The sequence below is a fragment of the Nematolebias whitei genome, chromosome 2 (assembly GCF_014905685.2).
Source record: "Nematolebias whitei isolate Nwh7 chromosome 2, NemWhi1, whole genome shotgun sequence".
NCBI lineage: Eukaryota > Metazoa > Chordata > Actinopteri > Cyprinodontiformes > Rivulidae > Nematolebias > Nematolebias whitei.
In genome coordinates this window covers 29,517,062-29,543,403 of record NC_056499.1, presented here as the reverse complement: position 1 = coordinate 29,543,403, position 26,342 = coordinate 29,517,062, and the positions used below count along the sequence as shown (strand labels likewise).

The window sequence follows — 26,342 nt, the reverse complement described above, 5'->3', positions numbered from 1 at the left end:
ATGAAACCAAACTACTAAATATTAGTTACAATGTTTAGGCCCAGGTGGTACGGTGGCTCATTTGGTAGAGCTGCTGCCTCTCAGCGAGAAGGTCGCCGGATCAAATCCTGGCCGGGAGACCCTTCTGGTTGGAGTTTGCATGTTCTCTCCGTGCATGCGTGGGTTTTCTCCGGGTACTCCAGTTTCCTCCCACAGACAAAAAACATGCATGTTAGGCTGATTGGTAACTCTAAATTGTCTCTAGGTGTGAGTGAGAGAATGAATTGTTGTTTGTCTCTATGTGTCCCTGTGATGGACTGGAGACTTGTCCAGCATGTCCCCTGCCTCTCACACGGTGATGGCTGGACATGGGCATCAGTGACCCCCATAACCTGAAAAGAAAGAAGCGGGTAAAGATAATGTATGGATGTTTAGGCTCATCATACAGTACTAATGTTACTTTTATAAGTGTGGGTAAATGTTGCTTTTTCAGCTCTCGGTGGATTTACGATGCAGTAAAGGGACTCATGATGGATGTGCGTTAGTTTAGCTGTAGGAACTTTGACACAGTGTGGGAGGTGGAGACAGAATGCCACGAGGAGAGCTCCTGTCATTCATTGACTCTTTTCAGGTTCAAACGTTAGAGCAACAGTGGATGAGTATTTGGGAATTGAACACACACACTCCTACACTCTTATCAGTGAACACAAGGTGTGTGAAACTGTGAGGACTGTAAATGTCCCAACATGCACTACCCTGACTGTTACACACGCCTCAAACATCCAGTCTGATGTTCTTTGAAGGCTTTGTAATAATAAGTTTGTTGGCTGGAATAACCCTTCGTCTTTTTCAGGGCAACATGAAGAAAGGATATTCTTTTGAGAAGCGGAGTGCCCGCAGAGAATCCTTTGTAAGTCTGCAGAACGTCAACGGAGCATTCTCGACTTCCTAACACGCTACGTTTGCTGCCTGACATCTCTTCCTCCGCCATTGTTTCGCCTGCATCCTGTGCTTTTGTTCCACGTGTGTTTGATGTCGTTAGCTGGAACTAAATGTGCTTTTTTTTTCATCCTTCAGACAACTCACGCAGCTGATGGGTTTCGATGGAGAACTGAATCTGAAGTGTCCATTCCAGAAGAGGTTGTTGCTAACAGCAAAGACGTGGTCCACCACCCCTCTCTGTTCGGGAAATACCAGCACAGCCTGCAGGCTCTTAAGCCCTTCCGCTGGTCGTCTTCACAGTCAGTTTAGACATGAATGTAAATACTGAGCGATGAACATTCAAGTCCTCGAGTATTAAAAGGCCATTCTTCATGTCTAGATCCCACCCTGTGGACAATGCCGGCTTCTTGTCCTTTACAACTTTTGCCTGGATGACCCCCATGATGTGGTCCATATTCAAAAACAGGCTGGACATGTCCTGCCTTAGCCTGTCTCAATTTGATGCAGCTGACACCAGTGGAGACAGGTCATGGTCTTTTTTGTCCCTTTTCCCATTTCTATTAGTGGATGAAATAAATCCGCTAATATTTGTGTCTGCAGAGCTGGAACTCTTTCTTTCAGCATCTGGTTTTGAAAACTTTTGTTGGATCTGATCCTCTGTTGGTTTCTTCAGGCTGCAGAGACTCTGGGAGGAAGAGGTGGAGAAGAAAGGCCTGGAGGATGCCTCGCTGGTCCGAACGGTCCTTCGTTTTCAGAGAACCAGACTCATCCTGTCAGTCGTCATCGGGATCCTGGCCATGGTGGCGGCCTTTTTTGGCCCGGTGAGTCCGTCACAGCTCCTCCTCCTGTCAGGAGCGCTACTGTTCTTCATTTACAACAACCACTGTGAAGCTGTCTGATTTAAAAACTGCATTAAAAAACTGTGAGCAGATAGTCACAAAAATAACAGAGCTTGTGTGAAAACAAAAAAAATATTTAAGTGACTTAAAGGTTGTTTTTAGCACTGTTTGCTGGTAATTAGTGAGGTTTATTGTTGTTTTAGCAGAATGTTTCTTAGTAAAAATGGTAAAAACAGCATGTTTCATTTTAAAAAGAGGTTTTCATCACTCCTGAATGAAAAAAGGCAACATTTATTAACTTGAAAGACAGTTTTATTTTGTGCACGCAACTTATTGTGGGTGTCTGAACATTTTGTTTCTTGTAATCATTCAAAATGACTTAAACGCTGATTTCACATCCATTTGATCCCTGTTCTGAAATGTTGTCCTTGTAAACTGGCTCGCACCACCTGCACCTGCTGAATGTCATGCTGGGTGTATTTAATCAATGATTTAAAACTGTTTACAACTCATTTTCCTGCATTTCCATCCCATTTTTAACCATTTAAGTGTAAACTCATTCAAACTCTATGTGAAATGCATCACTTTTCTAATTATGAAATCCTTTTTCAACCAGGATGTTTTTTTACGTCTCTAACACTGTATGTTGTCTACTTCCCTCAGTTGTTTCAACCTGCTAACAAAATAAGAACTGTGGAGCTCATTTTGTGGTTTGAAAGTGTAAAACTACAGAGTAACTATTAACTCCTGATGGTTGATGAGTTGAAGGAAAAGCCCTGCAGAGAAAAACTCCGTGATCCATTTAACTCGGGTTAATTTGGCTGTAAACATTCTGCCTGTGTCCATTCTACACTCTAATGAAATTTCACTTGACAAATAAATATTTTGTGGTGGATAATAATAATAATAACTAGAGAAATTGCATTTCCTGCAAAAATGCAGTGTGAATGCTTAGAAAAACTTGCTGAAAACAGATTAAATTAGCTTTAAAAAGTACTGAAATGTAGCTGAAATGAAGGAACAAGCCTAAATTAGCAGAAGAAAGCAGAAATAACACATTTTTACTGAATTAGATTTAAATTAGCAGAAATGAGCACAAAAATTAGAAAGTCAGCTAAAAAATAGCTTAAATTAGCAAAAATAATAGCTAAAAAAGTAGCTGAAAAGGTAGAACAAGCTTAAATTAGCAGAAGAAAGCAGAAATAACATGTTTGTCTATTTAGGATGAAATAATGTGAAATGAGCACAAAATGTGGAAATAACCTGAACATTTTGAAATTAGAAATACATAGCTGAAAAGTAGCTAAAAGGGCAGAAAGAAGCTTAAATTACCAGGAGAAAGTGGAGAGAGAGCACATTTTTGTTGAATTAGGCTGAAAAAAGTTGAAATGAGTGCAAAAAAAAGTGTAATTAGCTGAAAAAGCTTAAATTAGCATCATAGCTAAATAGTTGCTGAAATAGCACAAAAAGCTGAAATTGGCAGAAAGAAGTTAGAAGAACCACAAAAATGTTGTAGAGAGCAGAAAGAATCTGAAAGGAGCACAAGACCTCTGAAAAAGCAGCTGAAAATAGCTGAAAGAAGCTGAACCAGAACAAAAGATTGTAAATGGATTTAAAGGATGTAAAATGAGCTCAGTTCATTTCCTATGAGGAAAAAACAGCAGAAAAGGCTAAATATTTCAAAAAGCTAAAGTTGCATCAATACCAAAAGCCATAGCTCCTGAAAGAGCTTAACGTTTTGATGTTGTTGAAATAACTTGAAAACTGCAGGACGAGAATTGTGCCGAAAAGCGTACGGAAGAAAATGGATTGCAGCAGTGTGAATGTTTCATAAACGTTCTCACAATAAAACATTGTCCCTGTGAGTTCAGCTCAGTTTAACATTCTGAACGATCACCTGGAATGAGTTTTATCCTCACAGGAGTGGCCTCCTCTGTGGACATCCTGAACCGTTTGATGGGTCTAAAGCTAGAATCAGAGCCTTGGAACAAAAGCTCATAATCAACATTTACTGAAGATGTGTATTTTTGATCAGAGGGAGTGAAGGTGACCTGCTGAATGAAGACCAAGGCAGACTGAAACTGCTCTGATACTTTTATTTGGCTCCATCTTGACAACTTTAAAAAACACACAGAAGGATGTAATGTTTGTAATTCAGTTTAGTGTAAAGTGCAACACCTCACAAAGGTTGAAGGATAAATAAAATGTTACCTAAGACTAACTTAGGCACTAAAGTAAATAAATCTACATAATTTTCAGAATCAGAATCAGAATCAGAATGCCTTTATTGTCATTATACACAGTACAATGAAATTAAGAGCCACTCCTTTTTCCAGTGCAAAAACACGCCTTAAGAAAGCTCACATTAAACACACACTAAAAATATAAAAAATGTAACGCAGTATAGATATAATAATGAAAGTAAAAAATACAAGTATTACACAATTGTATTGCACATTATGGATATTAGTGAGGTAGTTAAGGTGATTGAGAGTATGAAATGTCAGTAGTATTGCAAACAACAATTTTACTGCAAATATTAACTCGTGTGTTGTAAATACATATAAATGTATTTCTCTGTGAACTATTGACGTACCCTGTCAGCACAAAATCCCACTATCAGATCTTTACTAAGATGTTAAAGTGGAATCATTTTAAGATAAATGAAATTATTTAGTAAAAACCTGATGAAGTCCTCTCTATCTTTGTGTCTCTGTTCCGTCAGGCTGTCCTGGTCTACCAGATCTTAAATTATATTGAAACCCCAGAGGGGTCCACGGTGACCGGTGTTGGTTTGTCTGTGGCTCTGTTCACCTCTGAGTTCTGCAAAGCTTTCTTCATATCGTTGATGTGGGCGATCAACCTGCGCACGGCGGTCCGAATGAAGGGAGCCTTCTCCACGATGGCCTATCAGAAGGTCATCTCTTTGCGGGTGCACAGCAGCATTTCAATGGGCGAGGTAAACGTGGACGTACTCTGTGGCTTCAGAAAGTATTCAGCTTTGCAGCTTGATGCCGCAATTGTTTAAATGATTTTTTTCTTAACATTTCACACTCAGGACCCTCATATTAGAAAAAAACTGACAAAATATTTACACTCTTATGACTTTATTAAAAATAAAAAACAGAAATATTACTTTTAAACAATCGACCACTGACGTTCTGGAGCCTGTTCTGTGGTGAAAGGATTTGTGGTGGAAGTGGTCTCCAGCTACAAATAATTGGGTGTGCACCTGAACGACAACCTCAGCTGGAGCAACAACACCACCAGCCTGATCAAGAAAGTTCATCAGACTCTACTTCCTCAGACGGCTGAGGCGAGCTGGTCTGGGAAGCTCAGTCCTCACCTCCTTCTACAGGTGTGCAGTGGAGAGCATCTTGTGCTCCAGCATCAATGTGTGGCATGGAGGCTGCACAGCTGCAGAAAGAAAAGCTTTGCAGAGAGTGGTGAAGGCTGGACAGAAGATGTTGGAGTCAGTCTCCCCACCATCACAGATATCTACACCTCCAGATGCAGGAAGAGGGCCACCTGCATCATGAAGGACCTCACTCACCCAGCACACACTTTTTGCCCCACTCCCCTCAGGCAGGAGATTAAGGAGCATTAAATGTAGAACCACTAGACTGAGGAACAGCTTCTACCTTGTGGCTGTTAGACTCATGAATCTCTAACCAGAATAACCACTGTAAAGCCACTTTAATTGGTGATATGTCACTTTATCTGTGCTGCTGATTTCTTACATTAAGCTGCTACATTCATACCCATCTGAATGACAATAAAGAACTTTGAACCTCTCTGAGGAGACCTGAAAATGGCTCCACCGACAGTTTGCATCCTGAGCTGAAGTCAAGTTTATTGTCATACGCATCACATATGGTACATGAGGTGGAATGAAATTGTGTATAAAAGAAACAGTAAATAAGGATCTAAGATATACACTAAACAAATGCCAAACAGTACGCTAAAAGCTCTAAGTTATACGCTAATCACTAATAATGTAAACCAATATGGCATAACAACAGCATCCCGGACATGAGTCTGGGGTGAGTAGATGGGTATGAATGAATACAGCAGCACGAGATCAGCAGCACGAGATCAGCAGAATGCATAATCATCAGCACAGATAAGTCACATATCACCAATTAAAGTGGCATTACAGTGATTAAATAAAAATTACAATGATTATCCTGTTTAGAGATTAATGAGTCTAACAGCTTCAGGGTAGAAGCTGTTCCTCAGTCTAGTGGTTCTACATTAAATGCAGAAGAGGATTTGCAAAGAATAACAGAAACCTAACTAATCCAGGTGTGCAAAGACTCACTTCTAAAAAAGCCAACGATGATTCAGCTCAGCTCTAATTAAAACCTCTGAATACTTTAAAATAATCTATTATAGCTTTTCAAACAATTTTCAATGCCCTTCTTTAAGGACGTAGCTTTTAAAAGCTATTTTTTTCTTATAATCTTTTCAAATTTCCTCTGCTCCTCTTCGTCACGTCCAGATGATAAACATCCTGACCAACGACGGCCACAGACTGTTTGAGGCGGTCGTGTTTGGGAGCTTCGTTCTCTCCACCCCGGTGCTCTTCATCGTGTGCATCGTGTACTCCTGCTATGTGCTCGGTTTCACCGCACTGACCGGAGTCTGCACCTACCTCGTCTTCGTCCCCGTACAGGTCAGCTACTCCATATAAGCAGATAAAAATCAGTTTTACTAGACATGTTACAGTAAGAGCCTCAAAGCAGCAGCTGAAACTTTTAGTTGCTTTAACCCATCATCTGAGGCGCACCAAGGGTTTTACTTTGCTTCGCCAGGAATGCAAAGTAATGAGTGTTTTTGCGTTTTTCCTCCTTGCAGTTTTACTTGGCCAGACTCATTAACAAGTTCAGAGGGAAAGCCATGCAGATAACGGACAGCCGAGTTCGCACAATGAACGAGATCCTCAGCAGCATCAAGCTCATCAAGATGTACGCCTGGGAGGAGTCGTTTGAGAAGAAGATCGCAGGTAAACCAGCTGCTTGCACAACCCTTCACTTAAGAGATTTTATTTGTAAGTTTGAAGAAGGAAAAAAAAGCTTCTCACGTTGTTGAATCATCACAAACTTGATGGGGTTTCAGTGCTCGTCTGACCCAGCATTCTTTTTAAAACAATAATTAAATGTAAATGCAATTTAAAGGCACAGCCAGAGTGACACCAACAGATAAATATTAAGGCCCCCACATACTCGGGCGTACTTCACTCCACGGAGGTCCATGTGTACTCGAGGCGGACTCAACGCAGACTCGAAGCGGACGTCCGCCAGACATGTCTGCGCAAAGATCAATTTTTATGACCGCGTACGTGTACTCTGTGTCGCACAATAAACTGCTCGTTCTGTTTTGTATGTGACACCAACACAAGGATGCACAGTGCGACTGCTGCTCTGTGTGCAGCGCTGACAGGTGTGCGGTGGCTGCCCTGCGCCCAACTGGTTCATCTAACTTGCTAGAATCCATTTGAAAATATTCCAAATGTTTCTCGCTGTCCATCGTCTTCATGTCCTTCACCAGTGTATTAAATTCCCCTTCTTCATCCCTGGCCTGGTTTAATGGCCTTATGTACCACCTTCTTTTCTTTTCTTTAGTTTTTTTTTTTTTTTGCCAAGAGGCAAGCAATCTCTTCCCCCTCATCTGTTGACGCCATGACGGAAATTGTGAGAAATGAATGAATTTGTCATGAGAGAATTTTATCTGTACGCTCAAGTTTTAAGACGCAACCGTGTGCAGACAGTACGCACGGAGTCCGCGTGGCTCGCGGAGTCCACAATGATGAACGTTGACCAGCTTTTAAAACATGCTGCCAGCATCCAATTCAATCAGGTGTCATATATTTAACAAAAAATGCTAACTTTTGGATATTTAAACTTTTAAACGTTCTCTTTTTGTTATTTCTCTTGATAGAATCTCACACAGGGGTCGAGATGGGGTAGAGGTAGGGCAGCCAACTCGGGACCTGAAAGTCCCAGGCTCGATCCCCAGTCGTTCCCACATGTTGTGTTGTCCCTGAGCAAAACGCCCAATCCCTAATTGCTCCCCGGGTGCTTGCATAGCTGCCCACTGCTCCACCTGGGTGTATCACAGGTGCGATGGGTTAAATGCAAAGAACCAATTTTGCCATTGTATGGGAACATACAGTGATGACAACACATAGCAACTTACTTTATTACAATGTGACGTTGTGTGCAGATGGCAAAAATAATTCACATAGGCCTAAGTGAGAAAATTACTGAAATTACTCAAGTTCAAGAATCTTTATTTTCCTCAAGGGGCAATTTGTTTCACAGACCGTAAGCACACAAAACATCCATACTAGACAAGACATTAAGACATTAAAATAACAGTACAGCGATCATCATTGTTCGTTGAGAAGCCTGATCACTACAGGGATGGATGAGTTTTTCAGTCTGTTCTGGGCAGCACCTGCATCCAGATGGACGCAACCATGGAGTGGTGATCAGGATCTGCCAGAATCAGCCCGGCCTTGTTCACTGACCTCGCCTTGTGTAGGTCAGTGAGGTTCTCTAGGGCCATGCCAGCAGTTTTGCTGCACATCCTGACAATTCCCAAGAGTTTGTTCCTGGTTCCTGGTGTGTTGGGCCTAAGTATGATGCAATCCTGCCATGTTTCATATTTATTTTTAGGATCCACTCTTTATAGCTCTTTACATCATGAGAAACTAGTTCCTAGTTTATTTTAATAAAAGCCTGAGGGATCTGAAAAGTATTTACATAAATCCCGTTTGAAGGTGTTCATGGTAAACTCATCTACAAGTTAATTTTCTCTCTCCCTCTTTAATAGGATTAAGAAAAACTGAAATGAAACAGATCCAGTGGGTCAGTTACATCCAGAACATAAACACCAGCATCACCAGCATCATCCCCACCCTCGCCACCGTCCTCACCTTCCTGGTTCACACTTTGCTGGGTCTGCCGCTCGGCACGTCCGATGTGAGTACAGTAGAGCTGTGGGAGAGGAATGACAACATGGATGGGTCAGCGTGTCACACGGATCACATCCACTGAAGTGCTAAAACCACTACGATCTGTCAGTGACGAACACCTTGGGTTTGTGTTGTTATAAATGTCTCTCTCGTTTTCAGGCCTTTACTACAATCGCCATTTTCAACTCCATGAGGTTCTGCCTTGCTCTAATGCCACTGTCTGTGAAGGCCGTAGCTGAAGCTGCCGTCTCCATTGCTCGACTGAGGGTAAAACCTGCCATCTATAATCTGCCTAAAGTTTGTTGCAAATGCTACAGTTTGTCTTTAACTGGGGATGCATTGTTTTTCATCTCACAAACACACAAAACACATAAAATGAATGCATCGTTCCTTGAAAGAATGCAAACTGCCCACCGCTTTTTGTGTCAGAGTTTTAAACTAAGATACGTTTAGCTGAGGATCGGCGGAGTTATACGTTTGGTTAAATAGTTTTATTTATTTTTTTTATTCAGAAACTTTTGCTGGTCCAGAACCCAGAGCCCTACCTGACGCAGAAGGACAGCCATTCAGCGATAGTGATGAAAAACGCCACACTCTCCTGGAGCAAACCAGACCAACAGCCGGAACCCCCCGCCTGCCCGGACAATCAGCTTAAAGGACACGGGATGACAAACGGGATGTCCAAGACGGGAGACACTGATAATTTGCCAACCCTGAGAAACGTCTCCTTCACGCTGCCGAAGGTCTGCAGTTCTTCTGATGAGAATAAACAAGGTTATCTCTGATGTACCAAAGGTCTACTGAAGGTCTCTGTCTTCCTGTAGGGCAACCTGCTTGGCGTCTGTGGAAACGTGGGGAGTGGAAAGACGTCTCTCATTTCCAGTGTCCTGGAGCAGGTTGTTCGTCTTAAACTCTTGTCTCTTGCTTTGTTAGCATCTGCATCTCTGTTCCACTAAAATAAACAGGATAGTTTTCAACTTTTCTCTGAAATGACAAATTTGTCCATTAGGACTTTTTTTTAAATTGTGTGAATGTTTATGAAGCATTCACACTATTGCGATACATTTTTCTTCTGTATGTTCTTCAACGTCTTTCTTGTTCCTCAGTTTTTGTGCTTTTTACACAAATCAACAAATTACTTTTAGTATTGGTGCAACTTGAACTTTTTGAAATATTTTTGTCTTTTCTGCCACTTTTTTCTCAAAGAAACTGAACTGAGCTCATTTTACATTCTTCAAATCTTTACATCTGTTTACAATCTTTTACTGCTCCTTTCACATTTTGTTCTGGTTCTGCTTTTTTCAGCTTCCTTGTGCAAACAAACTTTTTTCAGCTACTTTCAGGTGTTTTCAGCTGTTCATCTGTTTTGTGCTCCTTTCAGATTCTTTCTGCTAACTACAACGTTTTTGCGCTTCTTCTTACTTCTTTCTGCAAATTTCAGCTAGTTATGCTCTTTTCAGCTTATTTATGCAAGTTGTTTTTAAGATAATTTTAGTTTTTTCAGCTAATTCCACATTTTTTGCACTTGTTTCAACGTTTTTCCAGCCAGAAAATGTGATTTCTACACTTCCTCCTTGTAATTTCAGCTTCTTTTTGCTTTTTAGGCTACTTTTCAGCTGTTTTTGGGGCTAATTTCACCTTTTTTCAGATAATTTCCACTTGTTTGTGCCCATTTCTGATTCTTTCAGCCTAAATGGAAAAATGTGTTTGTTCTGCTTTCTTCTGCTAATGTAAGCTTGTTCTAACTTTTTTGGCTTGTTTTTTTTTTAGCAAATTTCAGCTGTTTTCAGATAAATTCAAGTTTTCTTGTAAATGTCTGCTACTTTCAGCCCAATAACAGTCTAATAATGGTAATTTCAGCTTGTTATGCCCCTTTCAGCTTTTCCTGATCTTTCAGCTACCATTTAGCTCTTTTGATGCTAATTTTAGCCTTTTCAGCTAATTCCACATTTTTAAGCGCATTCTATTTCTTTTCACTTCCTTCTGGTAGTGTAAGCTTCCTTTTGCCTTTTCTGCTATTTTCTTTTTGTTGTTGCAAATTTCAGCTTTTTTAAGCCAATTTTTCTTAATTTTTGTGCTCATCTCTGTTTACTGAAATCTTATTCCTCAATTGTTCTTTCTGCTTTCTTCTGCTTTAGGCTTGTTCTTCCATTTCGGCTATATTTCAGCATGTTTTTTTTTTTTTTTTAGCTAGGTTCAGCTGTTTTTCAGCAAGTTCTTCTGCAATAAGCATTCACACTGCATTTTCACAGGAAATGCAACTTATCTAGTTTTAGTTGTTTTACGGCCATCTCTTTGTGTCTCCAGATGCATCTTCTTCAGGGCTCCATCACAGCTGATGGGACATTTGCGTATGTTTCCCAGCAGGCCTGGATATTCCACGGGACAGTTCAAGAAAATATCCTGATGGGGGAACTTTTTGACCAGGCCAAGTAATTAATCAAACTGTTGTCCTCACTCCATTGTGACTTGACTGCAGCTGAATGTGGCAGAATGGAAGAATAAGTGGTGCTGAGTGATTGTCCCCTGTCCTGCACTGACACAGAATGTAAATAGAAGTCTCTGCTAAGATTATTTTTACACACTCTGAGGTTATCTAACATGAAATGTTTAACAGAGAGAAAGTGTAGTCTCTGTGACGTCACAGCTTGTGAAGTAGGTGACATGAGGTTATCTCTGTTATCTGTCAACTTTATACACAGAAGAATCCGCTTCGTGTTGCCAGAGATGGTGAAAGATTCACTGCTCGTGTGCGTACAGCGTAGACTTTATGAACGGTTTATTGCTGTTGCGTCACAAGAATACCCATAAAACACAAGAAACTGCATATGCAAAGTGATTTGAATGGTTCCATTAAAAGTGCTTCCTAAGGTGAAACTGTCTTTAAAACCAGGTTAATTAAAAACTTACTGGACATGTTACAATGTCTCTTTGATTGATTTACAGTTTTTAAGTTAGTTAAATGTGCCATTACTCCTCAGTGTCAGCCTAAAAGATGTCCTGCATTGATCCTCCACAGATATGACAGAGTAGTAGATGTGTGCAGCCTCAGAGCTGATCTGAAAATCCTGCCATGCGGTGATCAAACTGAGGTGAGTGATCCTTTCGTCGTCTCTTTCCTCAAATGCTCCTGTTTGTGACCTGAACCACTGAACAGCTGGAGAAAAAAAAAAGTCATCGAGAGTATGTCTTTTGCTCACCATTTTTTATTTTAGTGTTTTAAACAAAGATTGTTTTATGCTGAAATATTAAAACGGGAAATTGTAAATTTTGTGCGATCTGTTGGTGCTTTGAGCATGTGTTGGGGATGACGCTCAGCTACTACCTTAAAATTCTACTACATCTGTAAAACTCACTCAGAAAGTGAGTCATTTCTGTGTTTGCTAAGGTTTATTAGCCATGTCGGCCATCTTGAATTGGGCTGACCATCCATCCATCCATTATCTTTACCCGCTTATTCCATTTTGGGTCACGGGGGTCGCTGGTGCCCATGTCCAGCAATCACTGTGCGATGGGCGGGGTACACCCTGGACAGGTCACAAGTCCATCACAGGGCCACATAGAGACAAACGAGACAAACAACCATTCACTCTCTCACTCACACCTAGGGACAATTTAGAGTTACCAATCAGTCTAACATGCATGTTTTTGGTCTGTGGGAAGAAACCGGAGTACCCGGAGAAAACCCACGCATGTACGGAGAGAACTTGCAAACTCCACCCAGAAAGGCCCCTGGACCGGGGTTTGAACCAAGGACCTGCTCGCTGAGAGGCAGCAGCTCTACCAGTTGCGCCACCGTGCTGCGAATTGGGCTGACCATAAAAGTTAATTAGTTGTTCATCCAACGCTTACTGCCTGAGAGTTTCATGAAAATCTGTTCAGTGGTTCATGAGATATTTTAGTAAGACATTCAAATGAACATGGTCGCAAACACTTCGTCACTCACGGACAAAAGGCGGATGATAATGTGTTTGTCTGCTAGAGGTTTAAATAAAAATTAGCTTGGGCTGTTCATTTATCTGCTACACATTCCCTTGTGATTGAAAACAACAGAGACAATATTTTGATGTACAAAAGTTACAAAGTAAACAGAAGAATCAAAGTTAAAGTCCAGGTGTTTCTGCTGTCCCCTGCCGCTGAGCAAAGAGGGGAACTGGAAATGCCATCGGTCCGTCTGTCTTGTGAGCTTAATAACTTGAAAAATAAGTGCGATACCAACTTCCAATTTGATGTGTGGCTGCGTCTGGGCCTAAGAAATACTCCTTCCGCAAACTGGGTTGCTGTGTTAAAATTCAAGATGGAGACTGCCATTAATACATGTAAACCTGCCCACCTTGATCTTTTGAGGAAATTATGCTTTCTAACAACAAAAAAGGTTGAATCATGTCATCTGGACTTCGTTTTTTTTGTTATAACAAAAAAAACGAAGTCCAGATGACATGATTCAACCTTTTTTGTTGTTATATACCTGGATGACTGAGAAAACAAACTTTGTGATTATGCTTTCTAGTTTTTATATTGCTTAAAAGTATAAACAACAAAAAAGGCTAAATCATGTTGACCAGTTTCTTTAAGTGAAAAACGATTCGTCCCCCATCGGGAGGACTTCGTCAGTCTACGGCCTGCCGACCAGATCTGTCCCATGAGTAGCCTTCATTGCTGTGTTTCAAGCCAAGCAATCTCAGCAGGAGGCTTTTAACACATGCAAACAGAGCACACCCATCCAAAACAATCTATCATCATGTACAACAAATGTTTTAGGCCAGATGGCCAACTTGCTACTCGCATAAACAGCCTGGGGACAGATCTGGTTGGCAGGCCACAGACTGACGAAGTCCTCTGGATGTGGGATGAAACGTTTCTCGCTTTTCTTTAACCATTTTTGTTGTCATCTACCTGGTTGATTGAACTTACAACCCTTCTTAAAATGATAGTTTTCTCAAATGACTAGGGCAGATAAAGATTAATATGTGATGGCCAGTGCCACCATTGGCCACCCCCTGACTCCACCACTGCATCTGGTTGATAAAATTGCTCCCGCCACTCGTCAGAATCTGTCACTCTGCGCCGCCTCAGACAAGAGGAAAACCCCACCTCTGTTCGTATGCAGTGTAACTCCTACCAACTTGACTGTCTTGCACCAAAAACATTAAGGTCTACTTGCATTCCCTGTTCAGTTCCAGTCCAGAAGAACACTCCTCTCCAAAACTGCAAACATTCACTCTTCAAATTTCTCAGCAACGGGAGACATCGGCGTACCGCTTGTTTTCCTGCATATCTGAAGCCAGAGGTTCTCAGAATAATCTCTACCTTCTGGTGTTTTGTTGGCAGATTGGAGAGAGGGGTCTGAATCTGTCAGGAGGACAGAAGCAGAGGATCAGCCTGGCCAGAGCTGTCTACTCCAACAAGGACATCTTCCTCCTCGATGACCCGCTGTCCGCCGTCGACGCCCATGTGGGAAAACACATTTTTGAAAAATGCATAAAAAAGAAGCTTCAAGGAAAATCTGTCATACTAGTTACACACCAACTCCAGGTGAGACTGTAAACATGGTTTTATTCTGCAGCTGCCCAGTTTCTGTTCTTGAAGTATTTGAGTGTCTGAAGTGAGCAGATCAAAATTTCAAACACAAAGTCGCTCTGTCACGTTGTACAAAGGAAGAAGCGAGTAAAGATAATGGATGGATGGTTGGATGGTTGGATGGATGTTGTGGACCCACTGTCTGAAATTCTGTTGGTGACTCAGATAAGCTCCAGTCATTCAGCTCACAGGTGAGCTGTTCAGTCTCCACCACGAATTCATCTCCATCCACAGATTGGAAATGGAAAATCACAACTCTTGTTTTCTAAGCTCATCTTACAAAATATACGTTATCTTAAATATTTTATTTAATTGAGAACAACAAATAATAATCCAGTCCAAATTTACTTGATAAGCCACTTTTCTTGAGACAAACTTAACATGTGAAGGTCACAGTTAAAGTAAAATTCTTCAACGGCTCATTTCATGTTTTATGAAATCATCAATCTGCCAGTGATTGACAGAAAGGAACTGACGTTAATGTTTTCCTCACAAGTTGTTCCTGTCATGCAGACATCTTTAATCTGGAGCCGTTTTACCAAAACGTGATTGTATAATTAATTAAGGCCACGGTTATTAAACTGACTGTGAAGCGGAGGCAGCGACCAGGTGGTGCATTTAGGTTTAAGAACAAAGTCCGTTCTAACCTGTGGTGCTGCTAATTCTGTTGCCTCCATGACTTGAGCTTTTAAACTTTGTCACCTGACCAGAATAACAATATATTTAAAGTAACTTTTAAACAAAATGATAAAATAATCTGCTCTTTGAAAAATGTTATTTGTTTCTTCACAATGGTTCCCTCCAAAACGTTCACTGCACTGGTCCAAAAGGAAGAGAAGAGGAAGTCGTGCTGTTTAAGAGTCAATTTTAAAGTCAGACTTGTTAATATTTAGTGTAGTGTGTGCTCTGTTTGGAGTGTTTTCTAGCGTGAGCTCCTTTCCTGTAAGGTTTGTGGACGTGTTTTAATCTGATATTTATCTTTTCTCTTGAAGTATTTGGAGTTCTGCGATGACATCATGGTTCTGGAGGACGGGGAAGTCCGTGAGGCTGGAAACCATCAAACGCTGATGAAAGTCAATGGACGCTATGCTCAGATGATCAGCAACTACCAGATGGAACAGTCCAAAGTGAGAGCGTCACAAATGTTTATTGATTTATTTCCCTTTAATGCAGCCATGATCCCTCCTCTTGTTGTTGTTTTTATTGATTTACAACTTCAGTGGCAGTGAAGAGAACGGTCAGCTGCAAAATGACGATGCTGCCTTGTCTAAGCTCAACAACAAGCTGTAACTCTGCTCTCGATGTTTTCCATCAGACTCAGAAAGAAAAGGAGGAGGATTCAGTCGAAGATGCTCCGGAGTTGGAAGAGCTCAGGCAGCGTGCTGACAGTGGGATAGTGAACCCCGGTATGAAAGCAAGGAGAGCAACTTCTTTTATTTTTTAAACTTTGGACGCTTCATTTCAGATGCAGAGAATGAAAAATAAGATTAAGGCCGCAGTCGGAAATTTGTGGTGTTTTTTTTTTTTTTTTAAGGAATAAATCCCTGGAGACGGTTTATAGATGAGAATCTGTCGTGTGCACTTTGTAGACATAAAGACTATAAGTAAAGGCTAAACTGTGACCAGGAAGATGTTGAAGGTTGAAACCTATAGCTTTGCAAAGCTGATAAGAGCAAACATTAAATCAGACTTTTACTGCTCTCTGCTGGTCTCATAACATTTTAGCTTCTTGTTTACTACAGAAAGATGGAGGTAAAAAAAAGAGTAAAGCAAGTAAGAAAAATAAATCTGCACCTGAGTTTTACGGTTAGGACTCAGAGTTGGTTTACTGTTAGGAACAAATGTTAAACTGTATACCAGCCATGAATATGCACAGCTAAATAAAATCTTTGCCATGTTTCAGCATTCGACATGTCAGATGAAAAGGAGGATGGAACGACAGCCAATCAAAAGCGTGAGTCTGCTGAACTGTCGTGCTCGCGTCTTATCTGATGTAGCATGAGAAAACATTTTAGGAAACTACTGCATTGTCTTGTTATTTAGGGATACTTTTTTATACTTTCCTTCAAGGGTTACAATTCTGAAAAAAGTGTTTTTACTCCACAAAATGTTTAAAACACATTTTTAAATAGACTATTCCATACAATATTTATACTGCTGGGCTTTTTTAGTATCAACTTAAGTTTTCAAAGCTTTTCTTCACTGCTAAGAATCACATTTAAAAGATTCAATTCACTTATTTTAAACAATTAAACTTGTGGGTACTGTGCAGAGTAGGATGAGTTTATGAGAAATGTTTTAGTATTTGTCCTAAACAAGTATCTTGTTAATGAAAAGGAAAAAGGGACGTTTTTCCTCTGAAATGTCTTCACAGGAAAGTTTGTGATAGAATAAAATACTGAAACTAGGGAAATTGCATTTCCTGTGAAAACGCAGTGTGAATGCTTATTGCATTAGAACTTGCTGAAAAATAGCTGAAATTAGCTAAAAAAAAAAAACATACTGAAATGTAGCTGAAATGGAAGAACAAGCCTAAGTTAGCAGAAGAAAGCCAAATAACACATAATTGCTGAATTAGGTTTAAATAAGCAGAAATGAGAACAAAAATTGAGAAATTAGCTCAAAAAGCTGAAAATAGATTAAAAAGCTGAAAAGTAGCTGAAAGGGCAAAAAGTTTAAACTAGCAGAAGGAAGTGGAAAGAACTGAAATTAGCTAAAAAAATGTGGAATTAGCTAAAAAGAAAAGCTAAAATTAGCATCAAAGTAGCTAAATAGTAGCTGAAAGAGCAGAAAAAGCTGAAACTAGCAAAAAAAAAAGCTGATAGGAACATAACAAATTTAAATTAGCATAAAGAAGTTAATTAGGCTGAAAGTAGCAGAAATTAATGTGAAAATTTAGAATTTAGCTGAAAACAGCTGAAATTTTCTTTAAAAAATTCTCAAAAGTTAGCTGAATAGTTGGAACAATCTTAAATTAGCTGAAGAAAGTAAAAAGAACAGTTGCCCAAATATGCTGAAAAAAGCATTAATGAGCACAAAGAAGTGGAAATTATTTTGGGGGGGGGGGGGGGGGGGGATTAGCAACAACACCAAAAAAAAAAAGCTCAAAAGTATAGCTGTAAAAGCAGAAAAGAATTATCAGAAGTTGAGAGAGCATATTTTTGCTGAATTAGGCTGAAAAAAGTTTAAACATGCAAAAATCTAGAATTAGCTGAAAAAGCTAAAATGAGCATAAAAACAGCTAAACAGTAGCTGAAGTTCTCCTCCTCCACCATAACCCTCAGCACTGGCTCTCCTCAGGGATGTGTGTTGAGCCCACTCCGGTTTACTCTGCTCACATATGATTGTGCAGCTACCCTTCCAGGCTGTCATATTGTAAAGTTTGAGAGTGGTGAAGGCTGCACAGAAGTCTGTTGGAGTCAGTCTCCCCACCATCACAAACATTTACACCTCCAGATGCAGGAAGAGGGCCACCTGCATCATGAAGGACCCCACTCACCCAGCACACACACTTTTTGCCCCACTCCCCTCAGGAAGGAGGTTGAGGATCATCAAGTGTAGAACCACTAGACTGAGGAACAGCTTCTACCCTGAGGCTGTTAGACTCATGAATCTCTAACCAGAATAATCACTATGAAAAATCACATCATGTTGCTGCTGATCTGTTTCATGTTGCTGCTGATCTGTTTCATGTTGATGTGTTCATGCGTGCTCATCTGCTCACACAGACTCATGCTCATGTTTGTGCTGCTGTTCGACGTAATGTTTTTATGCTGTTAGTGCTTAGTGTATTTTTAGTTTGTTTTTCTTAGTTCATATCTTAGATGTTACCATTGAACCCGAAAGGAGCACAAAACAGATGAAAAAACAAAAACATCTGAAATTAGCTGAAAGTTGCTGATTTTTTATTTTTTTTAAATTTGCGCGAGGAAGCAGAAAGAAGCTGAAGCTGAACAAAATGTGAAAGGAGCAATAAAGGTTGTAAACAGATCTAAAGATTTGAAGGATATAAAATTAACTCAATTCATTTTCTATTAGAAGAAAAATGTGGCAGAAAAGGCTAAATATTTAAAAACGCTAAAGTTGCACCAATACCAAAAGTCATAGCACCCTTCTCCTGAACGAGCTGAACATTTTGATATATGATGTGCTGAAATAACACAAAAATTGTGGAACGAGAAAGATGCTGAACAACATACATAAGAAAAATGGATCATAATAGTGTGAATGCTTCATAAACATTCATACAACTAAACATGTATCCACAAAATTGTGTAATAAAGTAAGAGAGGAGATTGTTCCTAGTTGTCTTTGGCACTTTTAAAACAACCACATTTTTAGGCGTTTAAGGTGTTTACTCATTTTAAGGTACTTGTATGTAACTAAAGCTGTCAAACTGGTCAACTACCAAACACATCTCTACCACAAACAACCAAACGGTGCCTAACCATCACATTTTAGTTGTTTGTGAATCTCTAATCTTGTCATAATAAAAACTAAATCCTTTTAAATTAAAAACTAACATTCTTCTACCAGAAACAAAGATTACCAGGAACAAGAACGAAAGTACAGTTTGAAATTACTGTGATCTGAAATAACTTTGTGATCCAGTTAGTAAATCTGAAAATAAATTCAGACTAGGAAGGAAAACGAACAGAGGCAGCTTCTGTTCTTTAGAACAAAGAACGAAGCTCAACCCACTAAATAAATCAGTGAAAGAATATTATATTTATCAAACAACATGTAAGTCAGTCAGAAAATCACAGTTTTAGAGCTGAGATGAGTAAAAGACAGAAGAAAGGATGAACAGAGATGCTGAGGAGCTCTGGTGGATGGAAGGAGAGAAGCTGTCAGACTGAATCACATGGTGACGCCTGCAGTATCAACAGGATGTGAACAGCTGTTTACAGACGGCACTTTGAACTCTAAACACTAAGCCACATCTGTGACACCTAATGTTTATTGCTGCTGCACTATGTGGCTGTATCATGTATGTCACGACCTTACCATCATTATTCAGTTCATCTAAATGTACCTGTGCAATTACCTGTCACACAACCTGTGTATACTGTGTTATGTGCATTATATATCATGTGTCATTAAGCAATATGTGAAATACCTGTGAAATACTTATTTATGCTAATTAATCCTACTTGCATCGTTATATTCTACCATGGTGTTTACTGTATTTCTTATGGACCTAGTAAATATATTTTATTTTCACGTTTGGTACTTTATTTTGTACTTTTCTTGCATGCTTTAGGATTGTTTTTTTTTTATTTTTTTAGTGAGTTGAAGTAGTTCTTCTCATCCTGAACATTTAATTTCATTGTTGACCTTGTGTTAACCTTCATTTGACAAATAAACAATAAACTATACTCTGTTCTCCTTGTTAAGCTGCTGAGAAGGTTGATCAGCTGGTCAGTCAGGAGTCCTCCACAGAGGGATCTGTCTCCTGGAGAGTGTACCACCAGTACTGCCAGGCAGTCGGAGGTCAGACAAACACGCACGCACACACACACACACACACATGCATGCCCTGGCATCAGCCTGAGCTATATTGTTCCGTCGGTTGAGTTTCCCTGTATTGCTGCAGGCTACATCGTGTCCTTCCTCACCATCCTGAACATCGTCCTCATGATCGGATCCACAGCGTTCAGCAACTGGTGGCTCAGCCACTGGCTGGAGCAGGGCAATGGGGTGAGAATCACTTTTTTCTTTACATCACTCCCTCTCTTTCCTCCTAATAACAGGTACTCATGAGCTACTATCACCCATATCTGTCTTTTAGGTTACTCAATCTTAAAATATGTGGTAAATGTAACTTTTTTCGACTTTACAGTGAAATGTTGCAGTTGGTCCAGACATTTTGGCCTTCTTTGACCACATTAGACGGTCTTGTACTTTTCTGCCAAACTTAAAAGTTAGATTTTGTTCACAGGCTCTTAACTGTTATAGAGAAATCAGAAAACAATTTGTCACTGGGACCAATATTTCAAAACTGCAAAATAGGCGTTCCGCAAGGTTCCATTGTAAGAACATTGCTTTTCTGTCTGTATGACAAAAAAAAAGGATATGCAGATGATGATGTCATTTATATGTCTGCAAATAATCCACACTAGGCTGCAGAGTTATTAATTATTTTGATTGTTTTTGAGGTCCAAGTAATCCAATCAGTTTTAAAACCTGTGACGTATTTGCACAAACAAGCTGAAAATCTCAGATCAAATGCACCTAAAATGGCATTACTGGATGATGCAGAAGTACAATGAGTAAATCATTTTCTGTTTTGTTAATTTGATATATCTTTCATTTATAAAATTGTCTCTTAAATGTGTTAATGGTCCTTTTTCAGATGTAACGAGTAAAATGATTTTAAAAGCCATCAGTACAGGAGCGAGAACAAGAGGAGCATTTATTGGAAACTGTAGACTAGATACAAAACGTTATTTGGACCATCTTAATTTTTATTTAAAGGTCCATGTTTTCTCTTTGTAGACTTCATCAGCAAACGCCACTTCTAACGCCGGTGATGTCTCACAAAATCCACGCCTGCACTTCTACCAAATGGTTTATGGTGTGATGGTCATCGTCACAGTGGTACTTGCTGTGATCAAGTGCTTCTTTTACACTCACGTCACACTAAGAGCCTCCTGCAAACTCCACGACCGCATGTTCAGGAAGGTACGGTGGCACATCTGAACTCACCACCAGAATCGAACATTTCCCTTAAACAGCTGACGCTGATGATGCTGGTGCCATTAACAGATTTTCGCCAGCCCGATGAGTTTCTTTGACACGACGCCAACAGGACGCATCCTGAACCGCTTCGCCAAAGATCAAGAAGAGGTGGACACTGTTCTTCCTCTCCACATGGACCCCTTCCTGCAGTTCTGTCTTCTCGTCACCTTCACCATCATCATCATCGCCTCTGTCTTTCCCCTGATGTTGGTCGCTGTGGTTGTCATGGGAGCCTTATTCACACTTGTCCTTTTGTGAGTTTAGTCTCAAAGGTCAAAACACGATCACATCAGTTTTCAGGGGGACGGCAGGGGAACTGTCATCCAAAAGATTTTCTTTTAATTCTATGACTGCTTTTCCACTTCTTTGTTCTCATTTCTGCTTCTTTAAACTTAATTCAGAAAATGTGTGTTCTTTCTGCTAATTTTGGTTTGTTCTTCCATTTCAGATACATTTCAGAATTATTATGATCATTATGATTATTATGATTATTATGATTATGATTATTATTATTACTATTATGTATCTAATTTCGGCTGTTTTTCAGCAACTTCTACAAAAAGCATTCACACTGAATTCTGAAAATTGAACAAGTTATCTAGTTCTTGTTGTGGTTCCTCTTCAGCGTATTCCAGAGAAGTATACGTCAGATGAAGAAGATGGAGAACATCAGTCGCTCTCCCTGCATCTCTCTCACCACCTCTACCCTGCAGGGCCTCAGCACCATCCATGCCTACAACATCCGAGACAGCCACATCAAACTGTGAGACACTTTACGTTCATCCAGTGCAGGAGGTGATGTCTCACCGACAGGGTTCCTGATACTGGTCTACATCTTAAATGAGGTTTTATTTGGTTGAAGTATGTTAAGAATCTTCCTCCTGTCCTTTGTCAAACTATAGTTTCAAGTCCCTGAACGACATCAACTCCAATCATTATTTGCTGTTTCACTCCGGCACTCGCTGGCTCTCCTTCTGGTTGGACTTCATGGCTGCTACCATGACTCTGATGGTGTCTCTGTTTGTGGTGCTCAGCAGTAATGATGTCATCAACACAGCCCTGAAAGGCCTGGCCATGTCTTATACCATTCAGGTAAATCTGGACACCAAATGCGTTCCAGTTTAGGTTGAAGTTCAAACTCAGGCTGCGCCGTGTGCGCTCACTTCACATGCGCTGCAGTTGACAGGTATGCTCCAGTACGTCGTGAGACAGTCAACAGAGGTGGAGGCGCGGTTCAACTCGGTGGAACGCCTGTTGGAGTACATCACGGTCAGTTTTCTCTCCAGCCTTCAGTTCATGAGTCCTGGTCTGTTCGAGATGCCAGCTAATCATCTTCTGCTGTTTTCTTATTTACTGTACTAACAGAACTGCCAGCCCGAGGCCCCCAGGCACATAAATGAGGCTCGTATCCCAGACAGCTGGCCCAAGGATGGAGCCATCACCTTCCAGAACTACAAGATGAGGTACAGAGAAAACACGCCCGTTGTCCTGAACGGGCTTGATTTCCACATTCAAGCTGGAGAGAAAGTTGGCATCGTGGGAAGGACAGGGTCCGGTAAGATGTTCTTTTCAGAACAAAACATTGTTTTATTGTTCACCTTTAGATTGCTCGAATAAAGATCGTTTGACATGTTCAGCTCATGTCAAGTCCAAATACTGTAGAAAAGACACTGAAAATGTCCAAAAGATTTTATTTCTATGTCCTAAACATGATGACTGGTCCAACATGTTCAGTCAGGTCATCTGGACGTTTTTTTTTTCAAACTTTTTTTCATTCATTCAACCTTTATTTAGACAAATAAATCACTTAAATTTAATCCTTCATCCAAAGGACTTCATCAGTCCGAGTAGTCACAACAAACTTAGTCCCACAAGCAGCACACTCACATAGTGGGCCAACCAGTTTACTGGTGATGAGAAGTTACCGGAGTTAGCTGATGAGGTCCTTTGGATGAAGGATAAAGTTACCTGAGTTAGCTGATGAAATCATTTGGATGAAGGACAAAGTAACCTGAATTAGCTGATGAAATCCTTTGGATGAAGGACAAAGTAACCTGTGTTAGCTGATTAAGTCATTTGGATGAAGGACGAAACATAACAACAACAACAAAAATAAAATAAACTGTCCAGATGACCTTACTGAACATTGTTGGATTTTTTTAACCTGGATTATTAAGCATGAACTTTGATATGATGACGGGTCAACTTTTATTGTTTTCTCAAATCAGAACATAGTTCAGTCTTATGACAAGTTTAAAAAAAAAAATCAGCCTTATTGTACTTTGTAAGAGTTAATTTAAACAACTATTAATTTGTTTTATTTAGGGTACCTGCAGGTCTGAATCCAGCAGTCATGTGACGATAGTTGCAGTGTAGGTTTCAGCTCTCGCTCTGTGTTCTCTGTGTCTGCAGGGAAGTCTTCGTTAGGCGTGGCTCTGTTCAGACTTGTGGAGCCAGCAGCAGGAACCATCCTTGTGGACGGGGTGGAGATCATGGCCATTGGTCTGCAGGATCTGCGCAGCAAACTGTCCATCATCCCCCAGGAACCTGTGCTGTTCACTGGCACAGTCCGGTAACTGAAGCTAACCTCACTGACCGAAGCACTCGGATCAGTCACATGCTAACCAACGTGTGCACCCCCCAGATACAACCTGGACCCCTTTGATACTTACACTGATGAGGAGATCTGGACCGTGCTGCAGAAGACCTACATGCAGGACTCTGTACGTAATCGGGGCATGCAGGGGACAGATTTGACCAAAGCTTTGAGTTCATGTGTGACTTTTTCATCAGCAAAAGACAATTTAGTGCAAGAACTGATTTTATTTACAACAAAATAAAATGTGAATTTTTGGTGGGGTTAATTCTTTGTCTTTTCTTTAAAAAAAAATTCTAAATTTAAATGTAAATAAATCCCTCAGCATATACTCTCTACTAACTCTGTATTGTGCTTTGAGTATTTTCTGTATGTGATATGTGAAGCAGGTGATGCTGAAGTGAAATTCTTGATGTTAAACCTGATTTCCTCAGATCTCCAAGCTGGAGGGGAAGCTTCAGGCTGATGTGTTGGAAAATGGAGAAAACTTCTCTGTAGGCGAGAGACAGCTCATGTGTATGGCTCGAGCACTTCTCCGTAACTCCAAGGTCTCAGTTGTTTAGGATTTTTTTTAATGCCATCTATTATCCATTTATCATCTGTTTTCAATCATTCCTCCTCATGCACATTTAAAATTTAACTAATTTTGTCTGGCAGATCATCCTCCTGGACGAGGCCACAGCCTCCATAGACGCAGAGACGGACGCTCTGATCCAGACCACCATCAAAGAGTCCTTCCAGGACTGCACCATGCTCACCATCGCACATCGCATCAACACTGTCATGCACTCAGATCGAATTCTGGTCATGGACAAAGGAAAGGTAACAAAACATATACGTACACACACTCACTTTTTGTGTTCTGTTCTTCTGGGCCTTACTGGGTGTTTTGTCCACCAGGTGGCAGAGCTGGACCCTCCAGATGTGCTGAAGCAAAGACCCGACTCTCTGTTCTCCTCACTCCTCACTGCTGCCAACACTGTCAACACATAAGAGCTGCACAACGCTTAGACTTAACACACACTACATTAATCAGGTCTGTGTAAGTGTTAGAACAGGACAACAAACAGGTCTTCCAAGACAGACAGAGAATTATTTTCTTTTTTTTATTACACTCTGTAAATAGCTGTGTATTTATATAAAAGATGTACTGAAAAAAAACCATGAATGATGTCCTTCAGTTTTTTTTTTTTATCAGTGGATGTGAGCTGTATAGTATTTTTTTTTAAATAATTTATATTTATTTTCTGTGTCTGTCACTTTCCAAACAACTACATTTAAAGATTGGATGTGTTGTGTAAATTATATGACATGGGATGTACATTTGGAAATAAATACTCCATCATAATGCAGAAAGAAAGTCCCCATGCCATGCTTTACTGAATGTGCACATATGTTGGTGCATGGAGTAATAAACTTTATAAATTTGTATGTTTTAATGCCTTTTATTCTTACATTCCCTTCTCTAGTGTTTAAATTCAATTTTCACCAGATGGCCCGATGAGCATCAGTAAATCCTCTGACTGGAGGGGGCGCCTAATGTTTTAAATGTTTGACAACTCTGGGGATTTGTTTGAGGGTAAAGATCGTTGAAATTATGTTTTTTTTTTTTAGTAACTTCACAAATATGTGCTTCAGGTATGGCCTGTTTGATGAGAAGTATCAAATTTTGTACTGGTGAATCCCATTGTTGCAGCTGGAGTTGTCTTACAGTGGGGGGTGGGGGTCCTGTCCTCGATCTGCTGTCTCACTCCTGACTGTAGCGGTCCTCTCTCTGGCCTTACATTCTAGTCTTGATTCAAACCTCAGGGTGAAGCATTACAGTACAACATGTACATCATCTGCACTCTTAAGGATAAAAAGGATTACTTGATTTTATAAAAGTACGTTAGGAGTAAAGTTAATGAATTCCTTCTGCTGAATGCTGTCCCATCGCACAAAAACCAACTGGGAAAGAGGAGGAAGTCCCTTTACATGTGTGCAATAGTTTATTATTATTAATTTGTGGACTTTTACCAGCTTTGTGCAGACAGTTGTGTAATTTGAGGCTATGAAAGCCACAAATACTATTTATCATGTTTGTTACCCTCACAAGCCCTTTATGAATCTAAAAAATATATTAAGAAATATTAGGAAGATTGTTGCTTTAATATTTAATTGTGGAGCAAGTAAAAAACTAATATTTAAACAATTGTTGAAAAATCCTTCATTTAAAAGGGAAAAGTAAGACCGAGGCTGAAGCCAAAGTCTTGCAGATATACTTTGTATAAAATATTATAAATACTGTATTCTTCGGATTATATGGTGCATTAAGCGATAAAAGTTGATTTTTGACAAGATTGTTGAGCGCACCTTATAGTCAGAAAAATACGGTAATAAAAAAAATCAAGTTTTGTTCTCACACTTACTGTAGATAACGATGAGATTATAACAACAGCAACAATAAAGCTGGATGGATGCAGTGTGGTGAAATTACATACAAATCACATGAAAATGGGTTCAAAATATCTACACTGCCACATGAAAACTATAAAGTTTTGAATTTAAACTAATAAAATTATTTAAACTTTTTTTATTTAACTTCAGGGTCAAGTGAACAAACACTAACACAGTCTGTGGAGGAGGTGCTGTGTATTGGGTTTTATCCATCCACCCATTTTCTTCCGCTTATCCGGGGTCGGTCGCG

At 40.0% G+C, this 26,342-nt stretch overlaps 1 protein-coding gene across 1 annotated transcript; it reads left to right on the top strand.

The window, feature by feature from the left end:
• The first annotated feature begins 838 nt into the window (after positions 1 to 838).
• Positions 839 to 24,649, top strand: abcc12 (ATP-binding cassette, sub-family C (CFTR/MRP), member 12). The gene is made up of 30 exons (XM_037697619.1): positions 839 to 889; positions 1,057 to 1,220; positions 1,301 to 1,447; positions 1,595 to 1,742; positions 4,486 to 4,719; positions 6,262 to 6,435; positions 6,618 to 6,765; positions 8,598 to 8,746; positions 8,899 to 9,006; positions 9,252 to 9,482; positions 9,564 to 9,635; positions 11,047 to 11,171; positions 11,759 to 11,831; positions 14,071 to 14,274; positions 15,312 to 15,446; positions 15,635 to 15,725; positions 16,223 to 16,273; positions 19,717 to 19,812; positions 19,916 to 20,019; positions 20,818 to 21,003; positions 21,088 to 21,314; positions 21,686 to 21,823; positions 21,963 to 22,152; positions 22,240 to 22,329; positions 22,426 to 22,615; positions 23,473 to 23,632; positions 23,705 to 23,783; positions 24,091 to 24,204; positions 24,314 to 24,478; positions 24,557 to 24,649. Exons 1-30 carry the CDS (start codon positions 839 to 841, stop codon positions 24,647 to 24,649), a joined length of 4,137 nt encoding a protein of 1,378 aa, XP_037553547.1.
• Positions 24,650 to 26,342: the final 1,693 nt, after the last annotated feature.

Bases quoted from the DNA above. Each gene is read 5' to 3' on its own strand.
- abcc12 (XM_037697619.1), top strand. From the start codon at position 839: ATGAAGAAAGGATATTCTTTTGAGAAGCGGAGTGCCCGCAGAGAATCC. The intron at 23,633-23,704 runs GTAACTGAAGCT...TGCACCCCCCAG, and splicing joins CTGTTCACTGGCACAGTCCG to ATACAACCTGGACCCCTTTG. The intron at 24,479-24,556 runs GTAACAAAACAT...TTTGTCCACCAG, and splicing joins TGGTCATGGACAAAGGAAAG to GTGGCAGAGCTGGACCCTCC.